At 49.8% G+C, this 25,335-nt stretch overlaps 1 protein-coding gene across 2 annotated transcripts; it reads left to right on the top strand.

Moving 5' to 3' along the window:
• The first annotated feature begins 7,972 nt into the window (after positions 1-7,972).
• NRIP3 (nuclear receptor interacting protein 3) lies at positions 7,973-24,675 on the top strand. Of its 2 annotated transcripts, none has more exons than XM_069803806.1 (7): positions 7,973-8,453; positions 15,548-15,727; positions 16,905-16,987; positions 20,377-20,516; positions 20,881-20,933; positions 21,035-21,149; positions 22,514-24,675. In XM_069803806.1, the coding sequence occupies exons 1-6, from the start codon at positions 8,280-8,282 to the stop codon at positions 21,134-21,136; spliced, it is 732 nt and encodes a 243-aa protein (XP_069659907.1). In that variant the 5' UTR covers positions 7,973-8,279; the 3' UTR covers positions 21,137-21,149; positions 22,514-24,675. The 2 variants fall into 2 exon arrangements, with proteins under 2 accessions (XP_069659907.1, XP_069659906.1); XM_069803805.1 differs by having other exon boundaries at positions 22,511-24,675.
• The last annotated feature ends 660 nt before the right edge of the window (positions 24,676-25,335 follow it).

The raw sequence follows: 25,335 nt of genomic DNA, 5'->3' as shown, positions 1-25,335 counted from the left end.
TTGCCTGCGGAGTTCCCCCTCCCTCACCCTAAGTACTGCTATTCAGGAATCGTACCACTCCAAAGCATCTGGAATGAGAAATGCCTTTGCAGTGGATTTATACTTGGGCAGAGGAAAGTTCTCTACCTAGAAAGTGAGAAAAAGCAGAGAGCTTTTAAAAGGTTTGCATAACTCCTTGTAGGACTGAGAGTTCCCCCCTGTGGCAGGGAGCTTTCAAATACCTGTGCTTCACTGTGCCTGGACACTTCAGTGCCAGCTCTAAACTTGTCACCCAGAGACAAGAGATTTAAAAGATCCCTTCTGTGTATCAGCTGCCATACTTTTCTTACCTTGTTCCTGCTTAGGCCTTCTTTGTTTACTGTCATCCCCAGTTTAAGTTTCAGCAATGACTTCAGTCCTGTCATTGTGCGGTGACGGCAGAGCACTGAGGCTGTGGCCTCACACGCTTCCATAGTGCAACATCTTTTTTCCTGGAGCCAGCGTGCATCTCACACTGATGAAGACACAGGGTTATGGGGAAGATAACCCTGGACATAACCACCTCGGCTAACAGGAAGCAAGGCACTTTTTAGATCCCAGTGGGAAATGAATGTGATGTGGTCTTCTGACCCACTATGGGCACCTACCCATTGTGCCAGTTGTTTCTGAGAATAATTTATTAGTTTGCAAAGAATGTAGGAGGGAGAAAATGACAACCTATTGTTCCCTGTTTGCAGCAATTGATGGGTAAATATTTAAATTTTCTTGCTGCCAAGTTAGGATCAGGTTAGTAAACCACTTCCCTGACTGTAGCTAGGCATGGATGTCATTCTGGGCATCATGTATCCCCACTGCATCTCCACTAATGTTCAAGGTGTTGACTCAAGGTAAAATTTTGCCAGCTGCCTCGTGATTAATTAGCCACACAGATCTAAAAGCAAACACAGATCTCCTAAGTTTCCCAGGGTAATATATACATTAAGCACTGAAAAAGCTTCACTTCAGTACTGTTGCTCTAACAAATATCCCGTGCAATTTTGTGTGCATACTTATATTTTGTGTACTAAAGAGTGACTTTTCACCATGCTGGGAAGGAGGAATTTTGTCCAGAGAGCCATCCGCTTGTATTCCCCATTCAGCAAAGCATTTAAGCAGGTACTGAAGTTCGTTGGTGGATAGAAATGGATTGCTGTTTTGGAGTATTTAGACGAAGAATGGACTCCCTTGTGTCCACAAAACACTGAAAGATTGCTAGCTGCTATCATAAGTGGGGCTTTGTAATGGGTGCTGTGCAGAGCCTTTGTCCCTTAGGCTGAAGAAAGTGAGAAAAATTGCTGATGGGGCAAGGAAAATATGTGGGGGGTGAAAACAATGGCATATCTCTGTTGGAGCAAATTCGGTGCTGTTCTTGCTCTTGCAATGGCTGTTTATCAATGTCTTAGATACTCTGCTTTTTAGGTGTCATTAGTCCAAAGGCTAATGACAGTGAAAGCATCTCGCAGCTCCCTTGATGTGGGGAGTCCATAACTCCTTTGTTAGGGACGGCTGTGAACTCTTTCAAGAAGTCAACAGGAGCAGACTCGGCAAAATTACACAGCAGCCTTGTGGGGAGGTTGCTGTTCAGCCCAGCATGCACCTTAGGTACCATCTGAAGCTCTGTTTTTTACAGTTTGTTGTCAAGCTCTGCTTTGTCCAGGTGCTCTGAGCTTGGTCTGTGAAGAGACTCTGAATCTAGCTATTGCACGACATCTGCCATTGACCCTGGGATGAGCCAGGGCACCCCAACCGCACCGCCTGATTGTAAATGTGATCTTTTTCATTGCAGAACCCAGCTGCGAGCTTTTGTCTCCTGGGTCTCCCTGCCGTCTTCTACCCCTCAGAGCCAGCCCCATGCCTTTCGGGGAGCAACAACAGGCTCCCTGTTATTTCTTAGCAGTTCCTGCTGGACTGACATAGGACCCGATGTGAAGAAGAGCAGCGCCCTCTTCCTCCTGCCTTTCAGAGCTCAGAAATCTTGAGCAGCAGCAGCACCAGCATTCCTGCTGCTCCTTGGTCTCTGGGTGTCAGGCTTCTGGAAAGTTAGAAAAGGAGTGAGAAAATTGTGTTTGTGTAGTGTGAAATGACTCGTGCTGGTTTAGCCTTAACAAGATCCCCCCTATATCTTTAATGACCTGAATCTAAAATTTACGGCGTGGAATGCCCCAGCAGCAGAGGAAGCCTTCAGCACACAAGCTGCCTTTTGCAGGACAGCAGGGGAGGTGAGATCCCTCGAGGTTTGGGAAGTCTGAATGATGTAGTTATGGTTGGCACTTTGAATATATGTGTAGCTTACTTCAAAATCAATATTTGCAGTTCCACTCTAGCACACATGTGGGAGGAACGAGAACTAGCATGTATTAATGTTTCTTAAAATTAATAATTTTGAAAATTTTATTCTGGAATAATCTTATTATTGCACAAAATAAACAGAGGTTAGTGTGGATACGTACCGGGGAGAAACATCACCTGCCCTCTATGTACACCATTTCCTACCCACCTGCCCAGTTGAGTTCCTGAAGAAAGCCACGCAAAGGACATTTTGGGAGAGAAAGAGATATGAATTTGTCTTTTTGCTTCAGAGGAAAGTTCCCTGGTGTCTTCAGCTCCATGGAAAGCTCTGAAAGACCCAGTGGCCATGTCTGCGCTTGTGTGTGCAGCTGGTTTCGTAGCAGCAACACCTTCTGAGTTGCGCTCGGATCTTGTCTTGGAGAAAATCAGCTAGTGATGCCAGGGGCATGATCAGCCCCTCTTTCCCCCACCTGTGAGCAGGAGTGGTGCACAGCAGCCACCGTTACCTCCGTTAAGGGCTGTAGCTGTTCCTGCTGCTTCTATGATGTTGGAGGTCAGGGGAGGCCAGGCTTTCTGTCCCCCATGCCAGCCCCCATGCGTATTGTCCTCTTATTCTCTCCCCAGTGCTTGGCAAGTCACCTGCCAGCTTCTTCCCTGGCTCATGTGGGAACTGGAAGGGGCTCAGCCCGTTTTCCCAGTGCAGCACAGTTACCAGCACGGCTTTGCAAGCTGCAGAGGCAGGACCTGTTCTTATGCTCTGTCAGCCACAAATAGCTCCCAGCCAGGAGTTGGCTGTCACTGAGGTACGTGGTAGAAGACGCTAGGAAGTGTACCATTTGTTTCCCTGACCTGTGCTTTTATTTTTTTTAGAAGTGTGTTTCAGCCTCTTTCAAACAGGAAAAATAAAGGTAAGGGAGCTCTTGCAAGACTTGCCGTTTTAATCTCTTGGTTTGAAATGTACAGTTTTTGTGTCCTGAAACTATGGTCCACCTGTTGTCTCTGTATATGAAGAGAACTAGACAGATAAATTCCGTTCAGTCCCCTATGAGAAGCTGCACGATGTCCGATTCCTCTCCTAGCGTCACCAGTGCCCCTGCTCCGTGCCTGCTGCCACCAGCTCATGCACCGGACAGAACATGCACAGGGGAAAGGAGGTTGGAGTTGCACCCAGGTTAAATAGGGAGAGCTGCCCTGGGAATAGTTGTCTCCGTGAAGTGCTCGTGCTTGCGATGGGGCCTGTATCCCAGCCCGGTCCTTTCTCTTGGTCAGCACTGGCAACATTGACAGTGGGTGTGGAGTTACTGTACAAAATGGGCCACATCTCTATGGAATCTCAATCTGATTCTACCTTTGTATGTTATAGGATTTCTCCAGCCCTATCCATAGTCTTTGTCTTGCTACAGATGATGATTAAGAAGCTCACTAAATCCTTCTGGATTTTTGTATCCAAGCTTTTTAGAAAAAGATTCTTTTCTAGTCTCCAAATTATTCCAGTTATTTGCCTGAGTATGCTAGAGCTGAACCTTATATCCTACGCTGATGGACAGAATAACTTATTTTTCTACATCAATGATTGTGGTTTTGTTTTCTTGAGATCTTAACAGTCTTCCCTCTGGAAACTCTTTCTCTAAAGTTTTCTCTTTGCACTGGGGTAAATTATTCTTTGTGGGACTCTTGCCTGCTGCTGCTTCTCTTTCTGTCAAATTATACCACTCTGTCCTTTCTTCTGAGTTTTCTGGGGCGTCTCCCTGAATCTCTTCAGGATATGGCAACCACTAATAAATCACTTCTTTTTAAGGAAAGATGAGAAATCAAAGAAAAGAAAAAAATAAAAAGGACCGACCCACTTCCTGCTTTGCCTGCCACTGCTTTCCTTTTCATCGAGAGAAGGTGAAACGGGGGTGTGAAAAAAACTCCGCAGCTCTTCTTTCCTTACACTGATTAAGCTGCAAGTGTGACTGGGTACTAAGCCAGTACAAATCAGCTGTAAGTGGGGGTATAAAATTGCTGGGATTCAGCTCAGTTTACATCACGTGTAAAGCAAATTGTGTTTGCAGGCAGGACCTGTGTCGCTTCGTCTTCCATGTGCTGTGGCTAACGAGCTTCCGAGCGCTGCGTGCCCTCTTCCCTCCCTCCGAGGGCGTCTGTGATGCTGTTCGCGCTGCCTTCCCCTGGCCCCAGCTGTGATGGCAAAGGGCACATTGGCAAGGGCAGGGAGAGCACCGTTTCCCTCTGTTTTCTCTTTGCAGTGGCTTTGGAAACCGAGGAGAAAAGCACCCCTGTCCTCGGCTTTGCTGGACCAACAGATGCCCTGGGCGCAGGGCAGAGCCCATGTCAGACGTGTGGTGGCTTTGCTTGTAGCCGCCAGGGCCATCTGCCTCTGGTCTCCAGCACGTGCTGTCTGCCGTCTGTCTGTGCTGTCTGCCGTCTGTCCGTGCTGCCAGCAACGGGCATCTCAGCTTTCTCGCAGAGCCAGCCTGTCCTGGAGGGCAGGGCCAGGTCTCCCAGGCCGGAGGGGTTTTCTCGACCGCAAGCCTTGCGAAGCCTCTTTTCGATATTGGTCTTGATGTTATACTGTGCAGAGAAACGCGTGTGCTGCTCTGGAGTCAGGAAGGAGCAAGAAAGGTGGTTTTGTCACTCAGGGCTTTTCTCGAGTGAGGGGCAATGGTCACGCACAGACCTGTCCCCAGTGAGTGGATGGGAATTTTTCTGAAGTGTGCCCCTATTTAGACACACCACACAGGGCAGGGGAGCAATACCCCTGGCTAATCTGTTGCAAACAAATGACCAACTCAGAAGTTAACCACTGGGTTCGAAGTATCCAAACTGAGCCCCCATTTCAGTGTGGATCCGGAGTAATTTGAGCAGATGATTTACTGCTCCTCCCACTTTCCTCTTTCCCAGGATTAAAAAGTCAAGAGGGGAATTAGGACCTTTTTCTCATTTGTAATTCTTGAGGACTGGGCAGATTTCTTCTGATCTGTTGGCACAAGAAGCACTTATAACTTAGAGCAGAAGTGAAGTTGTAGGGCTCAGACAAAATGCTTGTTTGCTGAATCAAAACGCAGGCTGCAGTCTTGGAGCTGTAGCGTGAGGGGGGCTTTTCATGCTCCACCTGCTCTTGCAGCTTTGCTCTTCTTGCTGTAAGCCAGAGCTGACCAGGCATTTACTAGTATGCCAGGCAGAGTGCCGCTCCTCCACAGAGCTTTTATATTAAAGATTGTCTCCTGGTTTCAGTGGCAGTCCTTCTGCTTTCTTCTGTGCCTCCTTGCCTTTGGGAGAATGTGGATGTAGTCATATGTCTTTATTTAATCAGCTGGGTAAGTGCCAAATAGCTCCCAAGGTGAAAAATAAGGTGCTTTTTTCCTCTTGGGCATGTTTGCCTGTAGCGGAACAATGGTCCTGTTGTGTAATGAGCTGAGTCAGCGTGGGGAGAAAAAATTATATCCCCCTTCAGACTGTCAGCCCTGTTATCCTTCTGCACACTGACACGTTCACCGAGTTTGGGCTGGCTCACGCGTAATGGCCTTTATGTGAGGCTGTGAAATAATGGGTTTGGGTTTTATTGTATTCCCCCCCCACCAGCTCTCCCAGGTCAGATGGGGAGGATCTGAACATATATAGTCTGGCCGTGGCTGCAGAGCTCAGATGTATAAGTTTAGCCACAAAGCGTTGCCACTTTGGCATCGCGGCAGCAGCTGGCATCAGCCCTGCTCCGCGTCAGCACCACTCCCCATGCGAGGAGCCGGGGCTGCGGGGTGCTGGTGGTGCGGGCACTGCTGTCAGCGACCCTCCTGAAAAGGGGCTGCTGTCAGCCTTCAGAGCCCTCATGTCAGCGAAGCTTTACATTTAAAAAGTGCCAAGATAAAGAAATAGATGGTTGGTTCCGCGCTGTTGGGGCCGGCCTCGTTGCATGGGTCAAGGTGAGAGGACAGGGCTGGCTGCAGCTCACGGCTCCTGGGGGCCGGATCCTGCCTGGCCTCTTCCCCGCCCAGGGCTCCGCAGCAGCCCACAGGGGAGGGAGGAAGGAGAAACTGGTGCTGTGGTTTAAAGCGACTCTGCCTGCTTGGCATTTTCATTGCTTTCATTTATTTTTTTCACTGTCTTTCCTTGACTGCTTTCAGGGGAACCCCTCTTTTTCCTCTCTCTCTTCCACATTACTTTGGGTCTCTTTCCGAAGTATTTTTCCCTTGCCTTCCCTGTCCCTTTCCTGTCAGAGACAGGAGTGTTTCCCTGAAAGTGGCCAAAGGCTGATGGTGTCTTGGTGGGTGGAAGGTGTGAGCCCAGGCTGCGTTGGGGGGGGAGAACAAAGGGGGGGTCAGGACCCCAGCTCCTCCCAAAGGTTAGGAGTGCCCTGGAAGTCAGGCTTGGCTTAAATCCTGGGCTAAGCTCTGCTTTTCTTATGCTTTATCTAGCGCATCAAAGGTCTGTGTTAGTTTAACAAGAATCGAACCCATGTAGCGTATTTCCAGAGTCGTACTGTCTCTCTAAGGCAGAATTGTTTTCTCCTGCGCCTATTCCTTGCAACAAATTACTTGGAAAGCGGAAGGTTCAGGTGAGTGCCTGCTGCCCCTGCTATGCTGCTGGAAGCTGCCCCCCTCTGGGGGGGGGAAGTGTTTATTTCTGGTGAGAGATGATATATCACTTAAAAACTCACTGTTGTAGTGAAAGGAACGCACATGCGCTGTGAGTCCTGTTAAGAAAATCCCTTTCCCTATTATTTCAATCAGTCTTTATAGTATGGAAGTGTGTTAAGTTTGTTAATATGTATTAGTTCACATTATACACTGTAATGTAATGAGATAGCGGAATTCTACGGGATGCTTTGGTATTGTTCATGCTTAAGTAAAACAGGCTAAATTACAGCCCGGCCCCAGAAATAAGGACTTTGCTTCTTGGAAGCCTAGAGCTGCCCATGAAGGATAAAGGATACCCCTGGGCAACCAAGATAATGTCGGCAACCAAGATAATGATATCAGCATCCCCACCCTCTGACATGTCTTTGAAACCCTCCCAGTGTCATTGGGCATCAGAGATAAGTAACTATAGCAAGACTAACTCCAGTGATGTCTGGATCAATGGACAAGGAGCAAGAATGCTGCAAAACTATAGCTGCTTTGCAAAGTTTTACTCCACTTAGTAATCAGTTCTGTAGATGCTAGCAATTAGTCAAATTGTGCTGTACCTGAACGTTTGACAGGTATAGGAACCCTGTGTAAAACCACATTTGGGGTGCCCCAATTTGGCTGGGACAATTTTTGTGACAGTCCTTACCCTTCCTGGGCACTTCAGTAGGCAGTGACGATGCAGATCGGTGCCTGCAATGCTTCAGTGAGGCCAGTGGCATCCAGAGCCTGCCCTAACCCTGCTGGCCCCAGGCATAATGTGGCAAACCTCAACGTGGCCGACTGCACGGTCCCTGCAGGGCTGCATCGCCCCAGCCCTGTGGGGCAGTGGCATCCAGGACCACAGGGGTGCTGAGCAGCCGTCACCTGCCGTCACGCTTCGGACTCCCTATCCAGGCCAAAAAAGCTGTGCCTGCCGAGGTTGGCTGGGAGGTACGCTGGCTCCTGGGGCTGTTCGCAGCTCTCGAAGCCCCCCAGCAGCCTCACGGGCAGAAAAGAGAGCGCCGGTGCATGGTGCTCCGGCGCTCTCTTTTCTGCCCGTGAGGCTGCTGGGGGGCTTCGAGAGCTGTTGGATGCCTGCAGCTAATCTCGCTTTCAGGAGAGGCAGCGAGGAGGAACGGTGCCGCTTTATTCCCTTAGACGGAGCCTGAGCTCACTCGCCGTTGTTTGTGCAACGTATTGTAATGTGCCCAACCCCTCCTTTACTCGTCGGTGCTGGCTGGAGTACCTGCCGGTCTCCAAACGTCACCAGGCTCCGGTTATAAAGCGCAGGCGATAGAGCGTTTCTCTGGCTCCATCTCTCCGAGAGGCACATCTTTGAGAAGCGAGCCGTACGTGGTTGGAAAGATGTTTTATTCGGGTATCCTGACAGAGCCGAGTAGAAAAGAAGTGGAGATAAGGGAAGCCGCATCTCTCCACCAGCAGAGGAGGATGAAGCAGGCGGTTCAGTTTATTCACAAGGATTCTGCAGATCTCCTCCCTCTGGATGGGCTGAAGAAGCTGGGGACTTCAAAAGATACTGTAAGGCTTTATTGTATTTACTGGAAGGAGACTTAAGAAGCTGGTAGGGCACTGTCTATTGTTTTTCTTCGCGACGTTTTTGTGTTAGGACAAGTTGGTTGCTTGTGGAAATTGATTTTTAAAATGAGGCTTTTGTACGTAAAAGGAAGGGAGTAGAAATATGATGCTAGTTATCACCAGGGTTGCTTTTTGCTAGTAGGTGCTTTCAGATGCCTGGCACTCAGATCTAAAAGCTTTTAATTTTTTTTTACATTTGCATGAAAATGGGATATTGTTTTCAGTACAAAAATCCTCTCTGAATCAGAGTAAATCAAAATGGCTTCATATAATACAGACATATATACACATATGTTTGTCTGTGATGCATACATGCGCACTAGATATAATCATAAAAGATTCGGTAAAGTGCAGTCACTAGTACTTCAAAATATAGAACTGCCAAGATTACGCTTTGATAAAGGCTTATGCATATTTTTTTTTAAAAATGAAGATATATAATTCTAAGTCTTAAATATTTACATATGCAATGATCCATGTGATCCTGTAGCTGACATACACTATTCTTCATCATTTCCAGGGGCTGGAGAGCATTTCTAAATACTAATGTGCACAAAAGTTTGAGCTTTCTCTAATGGGAAATGATACTTAAATGTAATACCAAAAGTTCTGATGTAAGGAGCAAAATCTAGAAAATATATCCTACTGAGGAAAGCTCCTTTACTTTTTTTTTTTTTTGCCCAATTGTTGAAAAATTCATGCACCTTGTAACACAATATTTGCTTTTTTCAATCTTTGATACAGGTACATTGAAAAGTGAATTTTTTTATTTTTAGTGGGGTAGTTTTGTTTTGTTACAGCCTTCCTGCTCAGCTGGGTTAGGCTTGGCTCTGCCTGGCTGAGATAAGTGGAATGAGTTGGCTGTTCTCTGCAGCGCACATGGAGGTGATTTTTTTGTCATCCCAAATGTTTTGCAGTTGTAGGGAGTGAAGCTCCTGCCCAGGGAAAGGATCGGAAAGAGCTTTCCTGGTGACCATTGAATGGCAGCTCTCCATCAGGGAGCTACAACGTGCCTTTCAGAGCGTGATGGTGGTGTTATTACTATTATCTGCAGAGTCTAAATAACATGTCATGGCTCAGCGACCCACGGTTTGTGGGACTGAGACCCTGATGACAGGGGTTTCTGCTCTGCCCAGGTGAGAGAGGCAACAGGTAGCAGGAGCCGGGGGCACTGAGCACTGAAGTCCTCGTCGCCGCAGCAGCGAGGACCAGGTTTGGCCCCGGCGCCAGGGGCAGAGCATGGGGCTTCTTGCCACAGCCCCGGTTACAGAAACATCACCCGAGGTTTTCTCCCTGCTCCTGTGCCTGCGCCGGCTGAGCCGTGGCTGCAGCATCACCCCTGCTGCACCCACAGCCCCTGAGAGGAGGGTCTGCGCGCGGGGGCTCTCCCCAGGGATGTGCCGAAGCCCTGGGGAGGTCCACAGCTCCTGATCCTCTCCGAGCACAAAAAGGAGGTGCGGCACGGCAGAGGCGCACTGCCCGCCCCGGCTACCCTGGCTGTCGTGGGTCTCTGGCCGGGGACGGGGTGAGAGCCGAGCTGGTATGGGCCACCCCACTGCAAAACCACCTCGTCCCCACACCACAGCGAGGGGCGATGGGACAGTGGGCACGTGTGGCCAGGGCTCACCTTGGCCACGGCCTCCTGCCCCATGGGACGTATGGGGAGTCCCCAAAGCGACAGCACTGGCACGTGCCCAGGCTCGTTCCCACAGCCTCAACGAAGATGCAGTGAATCTCAGAGTCGTTGCGGTGGGTCGTGTTGCAGCGAAGCAATGCTGCCAGCACCGCCACACTCACACCGCATACGGCCGGGACTGCAGTGAGCATCGCTTCAAGAGGACCCGCCGTGTCTCCCCGGTGCCGCGGCTGCCTGGATGTCACAGGAATTGTCCCCAGGAGGAGCGGGGGATCATGCGTCTCTGAGACTAGAGAAGCACCAGGAGCCTCCGAAATGTGGGACTCCACTTTGTCATGGCCCCAAACTGAAAGGTCCAGGTCCAGAGGGGTTGAGCTGCACGGTCAGGAGGCCCAGGGCATCAGGGGTCTTTGCCCAGGGCGTTTGCATGCCTTTCTTGTGAATAACTGCACACCTCCTAACAACGCAGCACATTTTTGTGTCTAAAGCTGCGCAACAGCTGTGGTGACGTGGGTGGAAGGGCTTTTGACGTGACTGGCATTATTAATGCAGGGTTTCCCACGGGGGTTTTCCAGCGGCCTTGGCAGGAGAAGAGAGGAGGTGACAGCTCCCCAGAGATGGGGACAAGTGGTGAGGAGAGACCCTGTCTGTCAGGGTGACAGCTGGTAGTGACCACTCCAATTTTGGGGAGAAATCCCTTTCCTTTTGGCCACAGTGCAGGGGGTGCTGCACACAGCGAGGCAGCAGCAGGTCACTGGGGCGGGTGTGCTGGCATCCCCCAGCTTGTGTGCCATCACTCGGCTCCTGAAGCATCTCTCCTGGTGATGCCCCTTATAGGCAGGTTTGATAACTACTTGTTGTAATTACCTATGTTAAGCCTCCAGTATTTTTCAGTGTATTATTCTGGCTTGGACCGAACTCTTCCAGCTCCTTGCTCCCTTTACATAATCCACTTTGCCTAGTATAAGACCAAACTATAGCATAGCATACATTGGATTTGGCAAACGTAGGGGTGGATATACAGAACAGAAATGGTTTTGGTTTAATGCCTCACTATTAGCCTCCTCTCCGTAGCCCAGATGTGATGGGTTGACCCTGGCTGGACGCCAGGTGCCCACCAAAGCCGTTCTATCACTCCCCCATCCTCGGCTGGACAGGGGAGAGAAAAATATAACAAAAAGCTTGCGGGTCGAGATAAGGACAGGAGAGATCATTCACTAATTACCCCTGTAACCCCCCCCCCCCCCCCGCTACCAAAACCTTGCCACATAAAACCAATACACCAGAAAATTGGCACGAGATGGTCGTTAGCTGGGATTTGGGCTGGGATTTGGTCACACCGTAACAGTGACCCCCTGCCTGACTTGGGCAGGGCGTGCTGGCCGTTGGCAGCTCCTCCTCGTGCTCTGACACCTTGCCCTCGCCCCGAGAGCCAACAGACCAGTTTGGAGGGACTTTGCCTGAAACAGTCCCGCATCACTTTATAAGGTGGGAAACAAAGTTATAAAGAGTAACAAACAACAACAAAAAAGCATTTCCCTCTCCCAAAATGCCCTCAGAGCCTCCGCTGGGTGCCTGGGTCCTCGGCGCAGCTCTGGGTGCCCCCATGGCCCTGTCCCCTGCTCCTGTAGCTGGTACAACATTGCAGTTAATTTCAGTGCTTTCAGTTTTCCCTGCTTTCCCACTGTGCAATCCCTAGAGTTTGTTGTCTTGGTTAAAATGCAAAAAATTTGATGTTACGTGTACTGTCTTGGTCAGAGACCTGACCGTTGCCTGGGTGCCCAGGGGGCACAGGAGAGCAGGGGGCATCTCTTGTCCCACCTCATCCCCCTGCGAGAGGGGCTGACAGCACGTGAGCACAGGCTGCTGGTAGAAGAGGTGGATTTGGATGAAGGGTGGGAAGAAGAGAGAGAAATTGGTTATTTCTTGGGACAAGCTCCATTGGTGTGTTAAAACTCCTCTCTTCTACTGTCTGGGTACAGAAGAGAGGGCAAACCTCCTGAGGTTTGGGAGAGGAACTGGCGTCTTCCCTGACTTTCATCTCCACTTGAGTGAAACTGTTGTTGATGGGTCTTGTTATCCCCAGATCTAGAAGGCAAAACTGTGGGAAACCTGCCAGAGAGATGGATACTGCAAGCTGCAACGATGCACTTGCTTATAAATTAGAGAGGAACAAAACTGGATTTGTGGTTTTGACAGACAGTGGTAAATAGGTTCAGCAATAGCTGGCGTCTCCACTCACTTCTTTTAGGTTTCTACTGTGGATTTTTTAGGGGATTATAGGTTTTTGCAAAGTCTCAGGGATAGAAAGGGAGATATCTTATGAAAAAAATCCTGGTTTGTGTTTATATTGTGCTGAATGATACTAGGAAGTAACTTTTTTTTTTTTTCACTTACACAGTGGTATATAACATTTTATTTTTTTATAAAACTTTCAACAGTTTTGTGTGATGCATAGAAAGACAGTACCAAATAATCTGAGTTACTTCAAACACCGGTTCTGGCTACATGGCCAGGCTGTGCTGGAGAAAGAATGTGGCTGCCTTCCCCATTGCTGTCACGGGGAGGTTTTCCTCCTCTCCCTCCCAGACATGGTCTGCTTGCAGTTTTCCAGCAAAATGTGCATTTGCAAATGTCCCCTGGCACAATAGCTGTTTATCCGTATCCATCACTTGAGTCATCTCCATGACTAACATCCCTCACTCTGTTGCACACGAGAGTCAAGGGAAATACAAGTTAAAGCAAACTAATTAATACCCTGGGACAGGATGGTGCTGCAGGGAACCTTTTCAGCCCCCTCTTACTAGATTATTTCTGTATGGGAGCACAACATAAGCAATATTTGTCTCCTCGAAGGCAGGATTCGCTACAGCTTTCAGAAGAGCAAGTGTCAACAAGACAGTCCTGTTTGTGGTGGTAACTCATGTTGGCTGAGTGCTGGATATTTTTCCTTTTGGTGATGGATCCCATACAGGATTCATAAAACCAGGGCCTGAGAAAACCCATATATGTAACTGGTTAACGATCCACAGGAGAACTAGTAGTTAAAAGAAATTTAGGTTTAAATCAACGGTAGATGACAGTTAAAATAGCAGTGATGAGTGTGCTGGTGACTTGTTCTTCTCCAGCCTATTCTTTCAAAAGTATTTGGCAACATGATTGAGGCCGGGCAGATCAGAAGAGCACCCAGACTGTCCTGGATGATTCCATTCAGAAATTTCTCTTGGTCCTAGCTGAGCAGGGCTGGGCATGAGGAGGTGACCACTGTGTGACGGGCTGCATTCTGGCCAGCTGGGAACTTCACCCATCCTCTTCTCCAACCCCCTATCCCCTTGTTTGTTTTTTTTGTGTTGTGAAGAATTAGTCCTCCAGATGTGTGCCTGAGTTGCAGGCAAACTTAAAGGGTAAGAAGGACGTGCCATCCACTGTCAGCAAACCCTGGCTTGCATTTTTGCTCAGATGAGGAGCCTTGGAGGTGATCACGGTGCTGACTGTGCACCTATGGCTTCTGCCTAATGTAAGGCAGCCCTCGCTTCCAAACTGATTTCCTCGTGTCTCAGCACAGGGTCCATTACTAGTGGAGCCAGTCTGCCCGCCTTTAATCTAGGTAAGTAATACTGGTTTCTGCTGTTCAGTCTCACTGGGAAGACAGTGGTCACCACAGCAGTGCTGGAGCTTTGTTATGTTTTGTGTGTGAAGGAGACAGCACAATGTCAGATCTGATTTCTCCCGGTCACTGGAAGGGCGGCTACGTTATCGCCTTTACACAGGACATGATCTCTAGTGTGCTGGGCAGACATAGCACCTGCAACCAAAAATGGTCATGGAATTTTATTTCCTTTCAAGTCGCAGGTTGTATGCAGAAGTAAGAACAGTAAAGAGTGTGGAAAAAGGAGATTACGTGTCCCGATGACCACCTGATCTCATCAGTCAGGTCCAGTTTAACTGCCTGCGTTATGCCTACAGCAGGATCTGAAGCACTAACATGGTTGCAGTTATTTTAGGATGATGCCAAGTTGCATTAGCCTTTTGCAAGTGCTGTTATTTAACATGCCACGCAGATTATTTTAAAGACGAGGCGCTGCACACGAGGGTGCGCACTGGCCAACTCAGGGAACCATGGCCCGAGGTTTTCGAAGTTATACTGATCCCATTGAAATTCCCTCGGGATGAGGAGATTTACTGGTTTATATGGCTCTGCAGACACACAGGCATATTTAATATGAATGCAAAAATTCAGGAATAAGCCAGTAAGAAGGTCTCACTGTGGACAAATCAAAATCAGAAGGAAAGGGCAGTAATGGGGGGGAGATTAGCCAGGCAGAGAAATGAGCAGATAATCAAGCAGAGTCATTTCACCTCCAGCAGAGTATGTGCATCCATCCATGATGAACATTAAACATAAAAAGGCTTTGGGGAAAGCAGTTGGAGATTTTGAGAGGCAACATGCTTCTCGCAGAGCAAATGGAAATGAGAGAGAAAGAGAGAAGCCGCCATACGAAGCATTGGCTGTTCCTGGGAGAATACCCACCTACCTCAGATGATCTTACCTCTTCCCCTCCTCTCCTTTCCCTTCCACAGCATGGCACCCAGGATTGGTCCCATTTACTCACCCTTAGCAGCTAAACACAGATGTGGAGGGAAGAGAGATGCAGGGCAATTGTAGAACAAATTCTGGTCTAAAGGCCAGCCCAGGTCTGACAATAGACACCGTCTGTAGCTCTCTTCTTGCAGTTGTGCCTTGTTCACTCACACCTGTAAAAGCCAATGCACAGACACCCAAATCAGCTTCTTAAATTCTGGGTTGATTCACACAAAGAGCATCACCACAGGTGGAGGCTGGACATGGGTATTTCCTATGCCAGCAATGCCAGTGCCCGATGAAAGCATCTGTGTTCATTCAGTAAGCCCATACACCTTTTTCATACTTAGGTGGTGTGTGTAATTGGAAAGGTAATTTGTTACCTCTTAACTTTTCACATCACTGCAGAATTCCTGATATCCTTATCAACAGATGAAGGCAATGATGGCTGAAACACCAGCTTGGAAAAGGCCGACTTGTTTTGATTCCTATATGAGATCAAATCTTGAACTTGAGTTTGGAAAAAGAAAGGTATCCCCTCCAAATTCTGGTTAATATTTTGAAAGGAATATTCTCTTGCTGATACAAAGTAGTTCTCTTTAGTCAAAGCCAGGTAAGGCAGAGCTGGCAGAAGACCAAATAGATGTAGGCTAGGAAGAGTGCATGTAGTCTGGGAATCAGGGAGAGTAAGACTTTAGGGCATCCCTCCCATGAGAGCAGTGTTGGCCCACGGGCACCACAAGCAGGCTGGCATTGCAGGTCACTTCGTGGCTTTCCTCTGGCTTCACCCTGTTCTTCCGTGTGTGTTTTTTCTTAAAGCAACCACATAATATCCTGCAGAAGCGCCTGATGGAGACAAATTTATCAAAACTACGAAGCAGCCGAGGCAGCTGGACTCCGAAGAGTGATATCTCAGCGCAGACCAACAAGCTGACTCAGACAAAACTGGGCAGCTCAGGGAAAACAGAGGACGAGGAGCTCATAGTGGTGAGCTGCCAGGTAATAGTCCCTCCCTCCTCAGCCTTCTGAGTTTTTTTCCCCCAAATTTTATTTCTGACAGCCTCAAGCTGTGCTCTTGTTCTCCATGTTTCCCGATAAGGATTGCACTCCACCAGGGCTGTCACAGCTGTGGGGATGCTCTCCCTCTGCAGCTCAGGGCTGCTGTGGCATGGACACCTACCCCGGTATCACAGAGAAAACTGGTCTGGTGGATGTCTTCTCTTGGACATCAGGGCAGAGGGAGCAGCCAGGCTGGGGCAGCATGCTGAAACTCTGGGGAGTAATTACCCATGGGGAATGCCTGTGCTCACAGCCCTTCCCCAAATGCTGGAACTTGTCCAGAGAAGGGCAACCAAGTTGGTGAGGGGCCTGGAGCACAAGTCTTATGAGGAGGGCTGAGGGAGCTGGGGCTGTTTAGCCTGGAGAAGAGGAGGCTGAGGGGAGACCTTATCGCTCTCTGTAACTGCCTGAAGGGGGGTTGTAGTGAGGTGGGTGCTGGTCTCTTCTGTCGGGTGGCTGGAGATAGGACGAGAGGAAATGGCCTCAAGTTGCAGCAAGGGAGATTTAGGTAGATATTAGGAAAAATTTTTTTTACTGAGAGGGTTGTCACACATTGGAATAGGCTGCCCAGGGAAGTGGTGGAGTCACCATCCCTGGAGGTATTAAAAAAGTGAGTAGATGGGGTACTCCAGAACATGGTTTAGTGGGCATGGATGAGGGTTGGACTCGATGATCTTGAAGGTCTTTGCCAACCTAAATGATTCTATGGTTCTAAATGCCATCCCTCTTTTCTTTCCCCAAGAATAATTTCACATTTCACCTCCTTACCCCCATGCTTTTTTATATTTCCAGCTCTCCACAATATCCTGGCTGCCTGGGGCTGCCCCTTCGGCTTTCTGCAGGGGCAAATGCTGCTGGGAAGGGCTCAGGACCCAACACCACGTTGTTTAGTAGCGCCACCTTATTCAAACAGCAGCTCAAGAGCCAACTCTTGGGTGCCTGGGGTGGACAAGGTGATACCCTGCAGGCACTGACTGTGCGGTGGAGTGGGGATGGGCTGGCACGAGGAGGTGTTGGTATTTTGGCAGGGACCGGTGTGTGCAGAGCAGAAACGCTGGACACCCTGTGCTCATTCTGCATCCCACGCATCGTCTCCTGTCTCTGCTTGCTCTTACAGTGTGCGGGGAAGGAGCTGAAGGCCGTGGTGGACACTGGCTCGCAGCACAACCTCATGTCGTCCGCCTGCTTGGACAGGCTAGGGTAAATATCCAGCCAGATTTCTGTTTTGTGGGAACTTGAGGCACCTGGCAGCACAGGCAGTGTTCCTGGGGCTGGGGCTTCACTGGTGCCAGAGATGGCCCTTCTGGAAGGGAGTGCTCTGGGCTGTGCCTCGGCAAGCCCCTGACCCTCCTGTTACAACCAAACCCTGGCTTATTCTTAAATGTCCTTGCAGGGAGCTGAAACAGAAAGCTACTTATACCAACCTACTCACCTCTGAGTAAATCCCTTTGGCGGGTTGGATAAATTTGTATTTTTTCAGTGCCTGCCTGTTGTTATTCAGTGCCTCGCGAAACAGCTGAACCCCCTCCCTGGCCTTCTGCATCCCCGGGGCAGGCGTGGGGCTGGGACGGGGATCGTGCCCCGCTGTGGGGCAGGGACCTGCCTGCGGGGCATGATCCCGCTGGCGGCTGCAGCACTGCTGGCCCCAGCACCAGGTGTAAAGCAGCTGTGCAGTTGTGTACATGCATGTGCTCGAAATTTGGTGTCTGATGCTACTCCCAGTAACAAATTTCTCCCAGTTGAAGGGAAAGGAAATGTATTTATGTAGCGTTAGAGAGCTGACTGCCAGCCATTTGCAGCAAAACTCCTGCTGATCTCCAAGGAGCAGGATCAGGCATCAGCTCACAGCGTACCAAGGAGATTTTGGCACTTTATTCCCATGGAGTCATTGCTTTTTAACACCAGCTTGCAGTGATTGCACAAAACCCAACTGCAGTTGCTCCCTGAGCGTTACTGCATGGCCCTGAATGAATGGTGCCTGTTTTCTGACCAGACAGTAATGACTTCTTTGCGCAACAGTGTTTAGTGCCTGGAAGGTGGCTGCGCTTACTACAAACTTGTCACCAACTGTGGAGCTGCTCAGCCTAGCTTACGGATAATAACAGTGCGTTTGGAGGGGGTCTCATCTTGCAAGATGCTGTATTGGCCGCTCAACACATCTGAGTTGCACAGCGATGCTCTGGGACAGTTCACCTGCTCTCTGTGTTACTCGTGCGTGTCCTGTGCAGTTTTTGCAGAACCAGTCTGCTTCAGGAGTCCCGCCCTTCAAAGCGCACTTAAGAAATAGGTCAGAGCCAGTTTCTGCTCTCGGGTTATGGGGATTCCCTCCTGATTTGAGCAAGACCACTTCTGTAGCCATCAGCCGGACAGCTGCAGTTAAAAGGCCCATGTCCTTCCCCAGCGTTACGCATCAGCAATGAGCGAGCTTTGGTTCCTGCTGGGTGGGAGCCCACGGGCACCGGGGTGCGCGAGAGCCGCTTTGCGTGCGCAGGCGGGCAGCGTGGCCGGAGTGACGCCCCGTCCCGCGTGCGCTGCCAGCTGAGGTCTGCAGCAGGCAGGACTGCCTCGCAGGCAGCTTCCTGCAGCTCCTTTGCGGTTTGTGTTTGCGGGGACAGAAGCTAAAGCCAGATTAACGAAGCGGGTTAAAACCAGGGCTTTGATGTCTGGCTCGCTCTGCCGTCGCTGTGGTAGGTCCTGTGTGACAAGAGGCACCGCTCCAGGATGTTTTACTTCAAAGCAGTCCCGAACGCGTGCCAACGAAAAAACACGAGTTTTGTTTAAATCCAGCTCTGGAAAGCAGCAGGGAAGAGGCGTGCTAGGCGATTTTGCTCTTGCTCCTGCCAGGGCAGGAGGGGCCCTGCGGTGTGTTTTGCCGGGTGCTGCCGCCTGCAGTGGAGGCTCAGCGGCTCTGGGGACGGGCCCTGCTGCTGACGTCTCTGGGGGCTCAGCGCCTAAAAGCAGCGTGTGTGTGCCTGAGGCACAGGCTCAATTCCTCCCTTCTTTTTTAAAAATCTTTTTGCATCTTGTCCCGGTGCCGTTTGAGCTCTTCCCCTCACCTCTGAGCAAAGCGGTAGGGTTAGCTTGCAGGTTGCCGCCGCATAAGAAATCCCCTGCGGAGGGGTAGGTGCAGCTGTTACGTGAGCAGCTCTGGTCACTGCACGCTGCTGGGGACTTTCCACTTTCAAACCCAGCTCCAAGATGCGTCACTGCATCGTGCATCAGTGGTTCTCACCACGCTGCATTTTCCCGGCCGGCTCTCAGCCCACAGGCTATCTGTCCATCCTTGGGTCAGTCTCAGCTGTGACGAAGCTCTTCCTTGAAGGTGGCTTGACTCTGTCCCTCCCCCGCGGTCTCTCTGCAGCCCTGGTCACACCTCGGAAAACCGTCTGGGTCAGCAGATGCTGGAGCGAGGAGCCACCTCCAGCTGTATCGGCTCTGTTCAGGTCCTGGCTCCAGCACCGCGGGCCGTGCCCTGCGTTGGGATCAAATGGGGGGAAACAAAGACCACAGCCAAAGACCACATGTCTTCCCTTGAGTGGATAGAGAAGCCATTGGAGTTGACTGCACCCAGAAAAGCCACTCCAACCTGTCTCGGACCAGAGTAAAGCCAGCTCCAGGGCAAGGAGGGCATAAACAACTTCTTGATACATTCCCACTGCTTTTTACGGCAGGTCCCTAAGGGAATAAGCAGAGGGGATCCACCTCCTTCCCTCTGCTATCTCTCCTGGTCATTGTACCTGTGCTAAATGGCATGGGCAATCCCCACCTCAGTCCCAGGACCTCTGCCTTTGAGGGGAGCTGGTCCCCCCTGGAAGGATGGACAGACACACACACGCACTGCTGCAAAGCAGCTCAGCAGAAAGGTACTTCAAATAGCCTGAAAGTAATACAGCTTTTATCCGAGGGAGGGATCACCACCTCAAACTGCCTTGCCATTAGGTTCTTGTTCAGTTTAAAAGAGAAACTGAAGCTAAATAATTAATCGGTGTTGTCAGACTTGTTCATGGGGCATAGATAGAAGAAACAACTGTACCTGAGATATCCCTGACATCCTTTTTTCCTTTTCTCGGGCTGAATGCGATTGATCTGTCCCCATTTCCTCTGAATAAACCCAGCAGCAGCACCTGCTAACAACCATGGGTCGGGCGCGCTGCCCCGGCTGCGAGGCATGGGCATGCAGTGTCGGCGGCTCTGCTGGTGGGAGCTGGAGTAGAGTATCCCTTCCTTACACCCACGCTGCATTAGAAGCAATTTTAGATCACCAGCTTCCCCAAGTCTTGAGGAAATGTAGGAATGAAGATTCCTCAGCTAAAAAGCAAAATCCAGTAAGGAGCTCTGCTTGGGGCAAGGGCTGACATGGCCCCAGGGCTGTGTCGTCGGTCATGCTATGGTCTGACGTGGGTGTAGGCTGCTGGCTGTATGCAGAGCGTCACAGAAAACCTGCCAAGAAAGTAGCTTTCCAATAACGGTGCGGTAATATGAGCAAGCGAAGAGCACTTCAGGTGTAAGTACCCTCTGAACGCCATTTGCTCCTTGCCGGAGCAGCTGAACCATGGCCGTTTCATGTCAGAAGTGTTTTCAATGCGCAGGTTAAAGGAGCATCTCAAGGCACTGCCTGTCGAAGAGGAGATGGTTTCATTGCCGTGCAAGGTGAAGGCAATCGGCCAGATTGAGTGCCTCACCCTCACAGTGGGAGCAGTCCCCGTGGAGTGTGCTGCCCTCGTCGTGGGTGAGTGTGTGTGTGTAAAAATGAAGCTTCAGAAACATGTTAAAATTAAAATAGAAATACTGCTTTTCTGCAGCAAGAGTCTCTCTTTGGTCCTTGGGAGGGAGGGAGGGAGGTGGATGTGTTCAGCAGGGCTGTGCTGGCGGCCCCAGGCTCATGCTCTGCCGTGCCGATGGAGCAACCACCGTGTCTCACTGCAGGCGCGTCCGCCTGCCCTCGTCTCATCATGTTTCCCTCCGGAGTAACTCAGTCCCTTTGTAAAGAGGGTTTTATTTAGCAGAGCAGCCATGAAGGAAGGATGGTGTCACTGACAAAAAGCACGGGAGAACATTTTGAATGTATAAATCCGAACGTTCCTCTTTTTCAGAAGACAATGAGAAACCCTTCTCCTTTGGGCTCCAGACGCTGAAATCTCTGAAGGTAGGGGGGGTTTCCAACAGGGCTTTTACCTATGCTGGGGGAGCTGGGACCACTACGAATTGCAGTTTTCCCTCTTACCTAAAGGCATTTGTTCTCTACAGTGTGTCATAAACATGGAGAAGCACCATCTCGTCCTGGGGAAGACGGAGAGGGAAGAAATCCCGTTTGTGGGCAGCGGCAGCGCTGCGGTGGGCGAGCAGTAAGCTGGCTGGGGAGGTGAGCTGCGTGTGCACCCCTGAGCCTGATGGCAGTGCCCCCCGGCACGGCCACGGAGGAGCCCCCAGACCCTCGCTGAGGGTGAGCGAGAGCTCACCAGCACTGGCAGAAATTGTTTTCATTAGCCCATTGAGTTTTGAAACAGACTCCCTGGCTTTTTCAGCAGCGTTTTTCAGCTTTTGCTGCCTTTTTTTCCCACTAAGCGTTGTACGGCAAAGGGGGTGTCTGAAAAGACACGCACAGGGAAACACCTTAGGAAATGTACTTTCTGGAGATCACTAGGAAGACTCCTTGAGTGCTGCTTTGAGAGTGTTCCCAAACAAATCTTTTTCTGGAAAATATTTATGAAGCAAGGCAAATAAACCCACATGAATGTTTTGCAAAGGGCAGGAGAGAGAGATTCTACCTGGAGATAAGTCTTGGCACTTCTCCCTGCATTGCCCCGGCTGCCCTCCTGCCAGCTGCTCCTGATGTCCCAGAATTTTTCAGCCTTATCTTCCTATAGAAAGAGAAATCTGTGCTGCCTGCTCTGGTACCTCCTAAACGTGTGTGGCTTGTGATGGCTGGCTCTGCAGGCAGGCAGGCAGCAGGCAGGGCAATCCCCCTCCTTCCAGACACTGCGTGGGGCTCTTCCTCGCTGAGCACTGCGAAAAAGAGATGTATCGCTGGCTCCTGCCTCTGGCTTATGAAACCGGCAGGCACCAGGTGCCTGAGAGAGGGATTTGCACTTACGTGCCTCTCTGGCTTCGCAGGCAGCGCTTGTGGTTGCTCAGCGATGAGCGCTGTGGACGCAGCCATCTAAAAAATATTTAGTCACTGCGTAAGAAAGCGTCTTCGGCGAATGATGTAGGGCAGCACCTTCTTTAGCTGCCTGTCGTGACCAGCCACAGTCATTTTGGACGTCCTGCAGGCCCTGTGCAGCTTGAGCAGGCTGTGCTGGGCACCGCTGAGCTCGAGGAGCCTGGGCGGCAGCGGAGAAGGAACAGACCTTCCTCGGCTGGTTGTATTCATGCTCCCTGGGGAGTACACGAGGGATGTACGCGCTAGTGCGGGGAATCAGGACGAGGGTGCATGTGCACCCGCCGTATGCCGGACAGCAGCCGGCCGTGGGTGCTGCCCGTGTGCGAGCCCAGGGACCACTGGTACAGCCCCGCGGGGAGAGCGTGCTGCAGCGCAAGGCGCGGGGTGGGTTTCCCTGTCTCCTCTGAAATAGGGATGCGAGAGGCATAGTGTAGTTCTGTTGCCACTGCAGTGATGAATTATTTCTTGGTACTGCATTCAAGGCCAAATTTTGCTGGTTTTTTTTTTTTTTTTCATGAAAGACGCCCATTTTATTGAATGTCTTTTCCTTCCTGTTTCAGCAGTTCGGCGGCATAAAGAGAAATTGAAACACCGTCCCCACACAAAAGCTTGACATCAAAGAAATCCTGTGCAGCTGTTCCAGATGAAACAGCAGCTTGCTGCTTTGAAAACATTTATACTAGGCTACAGCTTGAGTAGAGCTAAATGAAATCCTGTTCAGTAGCCAGTAATTTAGAGATATTGTCATGTTTATCTATGGGTTTTGAGAAACAAACGTGTGCTTATTTTCTGGACTTTTCTATATAGTGTCCTCTTTATTACAAACAGTTGGGAAAACCTTATGAACTTCTTCCGATGAGAAAAATACTTTTTATAGTGGCCTCGTATGAGTAATTGTATTTAGCTGTGACTAGAGGCTATCAGAATGAAATTTTTATTAATGATTTTTCCAGGGGCTAAGCATTTATATTCACTTAATTGATATTGCCACATACAAATGGCCATTACCAGGAAGTTACTCCGAGTAAAATAACAGTGCTAATACCACCTAGGAATTATAGCTCATCCTGTTAGCATAGTATTGTTGCAATGTAATTAGGGATACAACTGCTGGCTTGATGAGAAAGAGCAATTACAGAATTATTAATGGGTTATAGGCTTCTCTGCAGTGGTGTGGCAGAAGCACAGAAATAGGGTTTGGGAGGACTTCTGGGGTGATCTCCCGCAGCTCCCAGCTCGCCGTGGGGTTGGTGCCGGCACAGGGGCAGCCCATTGCGGTGCTGCCTTGCTGGGGCACGAAACCCCCCGAGGAGGGATCCTCCGGGCAGGTCTCAGCTGCCTTCCTGGTGGGAGTAGTCAGGAAAATTAATCATTGTATTGAGCCAAAAGGCAACAAACAAGCACAAAAGGATGTCGTTCGGAAAGCAGCAGATGCAGAGCCTCACTGGTATATCAGGAACCAAATGGCCCCAGCGTGCCCTCGGTTCTCCCCTGCTGCCAGGACTGGTGCCTCCGCCTGCCCGCCCAGCACCCAGCCTGAAGCACCAGCAGCAACTGGGCTACGCGCTGGTGCGAGTCACCGACTTCACTTGGACTTTAGTATTGCTGCCAGAAATGCCATATTTTTTATATCTATTTACAAATTGCTTGGGATCTTAAGTATGACGCTAACCTTGATCACACTCAGGGCAGGTGGGAGTTTTCACCAGGACAGACATTTCATTCAGCGTTACTGTCCCGTAGCAGCAGGGTTGCTACTTCACACGCTGCTTGCTTGCAGACCAGAACAAATGTACGGTATTGCTTGGGGGAGCCTGGCCTCATACAAAAGCAGCTTTTTAGATTTTTTAAAAGCTAATGGGAATTAATTACTGTCATCTGCTGAAGAGGCATCTTTAAAATTCAGAATAATATCTTTGCGATGTCGTGCATCTGCCGACGGCCGGTCCTGCTGCGGCCGGATCCGCGAGGGCTTAGCTGTGTGCCACAGGAGCGGGAGCGCTGCTCCGGCAGCTCTTCCTTAGCAAAATCCCTTTGGCGGCGGGCAGGCGCAGGCTGCAGCGTGGCTCAGCGTGGCTGCGGGGTCTCCTACGGGATCCAAGCAGCCGCTCATGCACTTAAGCCTCCCCGCAGACATTAATGCACCGCTCGCCCAGGCATCCCGTGGTGTGTAGCATCAGCCGCAAGCACTGACATCGTTGCTGGCATTTCCACTTAGGAAATGTGTTGACAGTCCTGGGCGAGGACCAGTAACTCTTGTCATCTCGTGGCCATGGGCTCAGGTCTGGACCCTGTCCCGTGAGCCAGGCTCCTGCCAGCTTTGGCCAGTCTGTGCACAGTAACGCTATCTCATGCCTGCCGTGGCATCTAAGCTGGAGCTTTATCTCCTGCAGTGGGTTTGAACCACTTTTCAATATTGGGTATGACTAGCAAATCTGAACTATCCGTATTTTGAGTTATTTTCTATTTTGGTGATAAGTCTCAGTGTTTTCTCTACATATAGTATTTTATATAACACAGCGCTCTCTCTATATATATTTACAGGGTTAGGCTGCCCAGGGCAGTCCCACTGCTATGTTGTAGAAATATTTCACTAAATGTGAAATATATTTGATTATTTTATATGCTATGAGTTTGGTATTTTGGTACTTCTTTCTTTCTGTGCTTATTACTGTGCTAAATGTCAAATTAAATCTAAATAAAGTTACATTGTTATTGCTGTTTATTTGCTTGTATTCTGGATGAGCTGTTTATTTGTTTTCAGTGCACTTCTCTGTTGAGAATAGGAGTTCGTTTCACTCTTTACCCTGGTGGGGCTCCGCAGTGCTTTTGTGCTTCGGTTGGGAATTGCTATCGGACTGTACAGAGAGTGGCAGTGGAGATGCGCTAACCGGGCAGGCTAAATGGCACGCAGCTCTTGTGGTAAAATGTGAGCATTTGAAATGCCAGCCTTTTGTTGCCATGTATCTCTCTCCCAAAGGAGGTGTGAGATCCTTCTCGTGCTGCTTCGAGTTTTACCCTTTGGAAAGCTGAATTTGTTTCTGCTGTGTTTGGCTAGCTTGCTGGGGCAATGCCAGCCAATGTAAAGGAATATGAAGGCAATTTTGTAAACTTTATGAAGCTAGGAAAAGAAAGTGGTCAGAGCAAAAGACAGGTAAGGCATGCATGCAATAGCTACGTGACCGCAAACAAAAGAGCAGAAGCCCGAGATCAGGGCCTTCCCCAAAGCTTTGAATGTGGATTTAGGGGCTTGTTGTCTCTGACCAGGTAGGCTTTAGGACTAAAGCATCTCTATCCTACCGATGAGAAATTATCCTTTACCCACTCAAAGTCCCACAGCAAAAACCTTTGGTGGAGCAGCAATACTCCAAGCCCAGTAAAAGTG

The sequence above is a fragment of the Haliaeetus albicilla genome, chromosome 16 (assembly GCF_947461875.1).
Source record: "Haliaeetus albicilla chromosome 16, bHalAlb1.1, whole genome shotgun sequence".
NCBI classification, from domain to species: domain Eukaryota; kingdom Metazoa; phylum Chordata; class Aves; order Accipitriformes; family Accipitridae; genus Haliaeetus; species Haliaeetus albicilla.
Note: the sequence above shows the minus strand (reverse complement) of the source record. Positions and strands in the feature narration are given on the sequence as shown.

What these genes read in the sequence shown, in the direction of transcription:
- NRIP3 (XM_069803806.1), top strand. Translation starts at nt 8,280, where the DNA reads ATGTTTTATTCGGGTATCCTGACAGAGCCGAGTAGAAAAGAAGTGGAG. An exon ending in TGGGGACTTCAAAAGATACT is followed by an intron (nt 8,454 to 15,547) that starts GTAAGGCTTTAT and finishes TTTTTCTTAAAG; the next exon opens with CAACCACATAATATCCTGCA. An exon ending in GCCTGCTTGGACAGGCTAGG is followed by an intron (nt 16,988 to 20,376) that starts GTAAATATCCAG and finishes TTCAATGCGCAG; the next exon opens with GTTAAAGGAGCATCTCAAGG.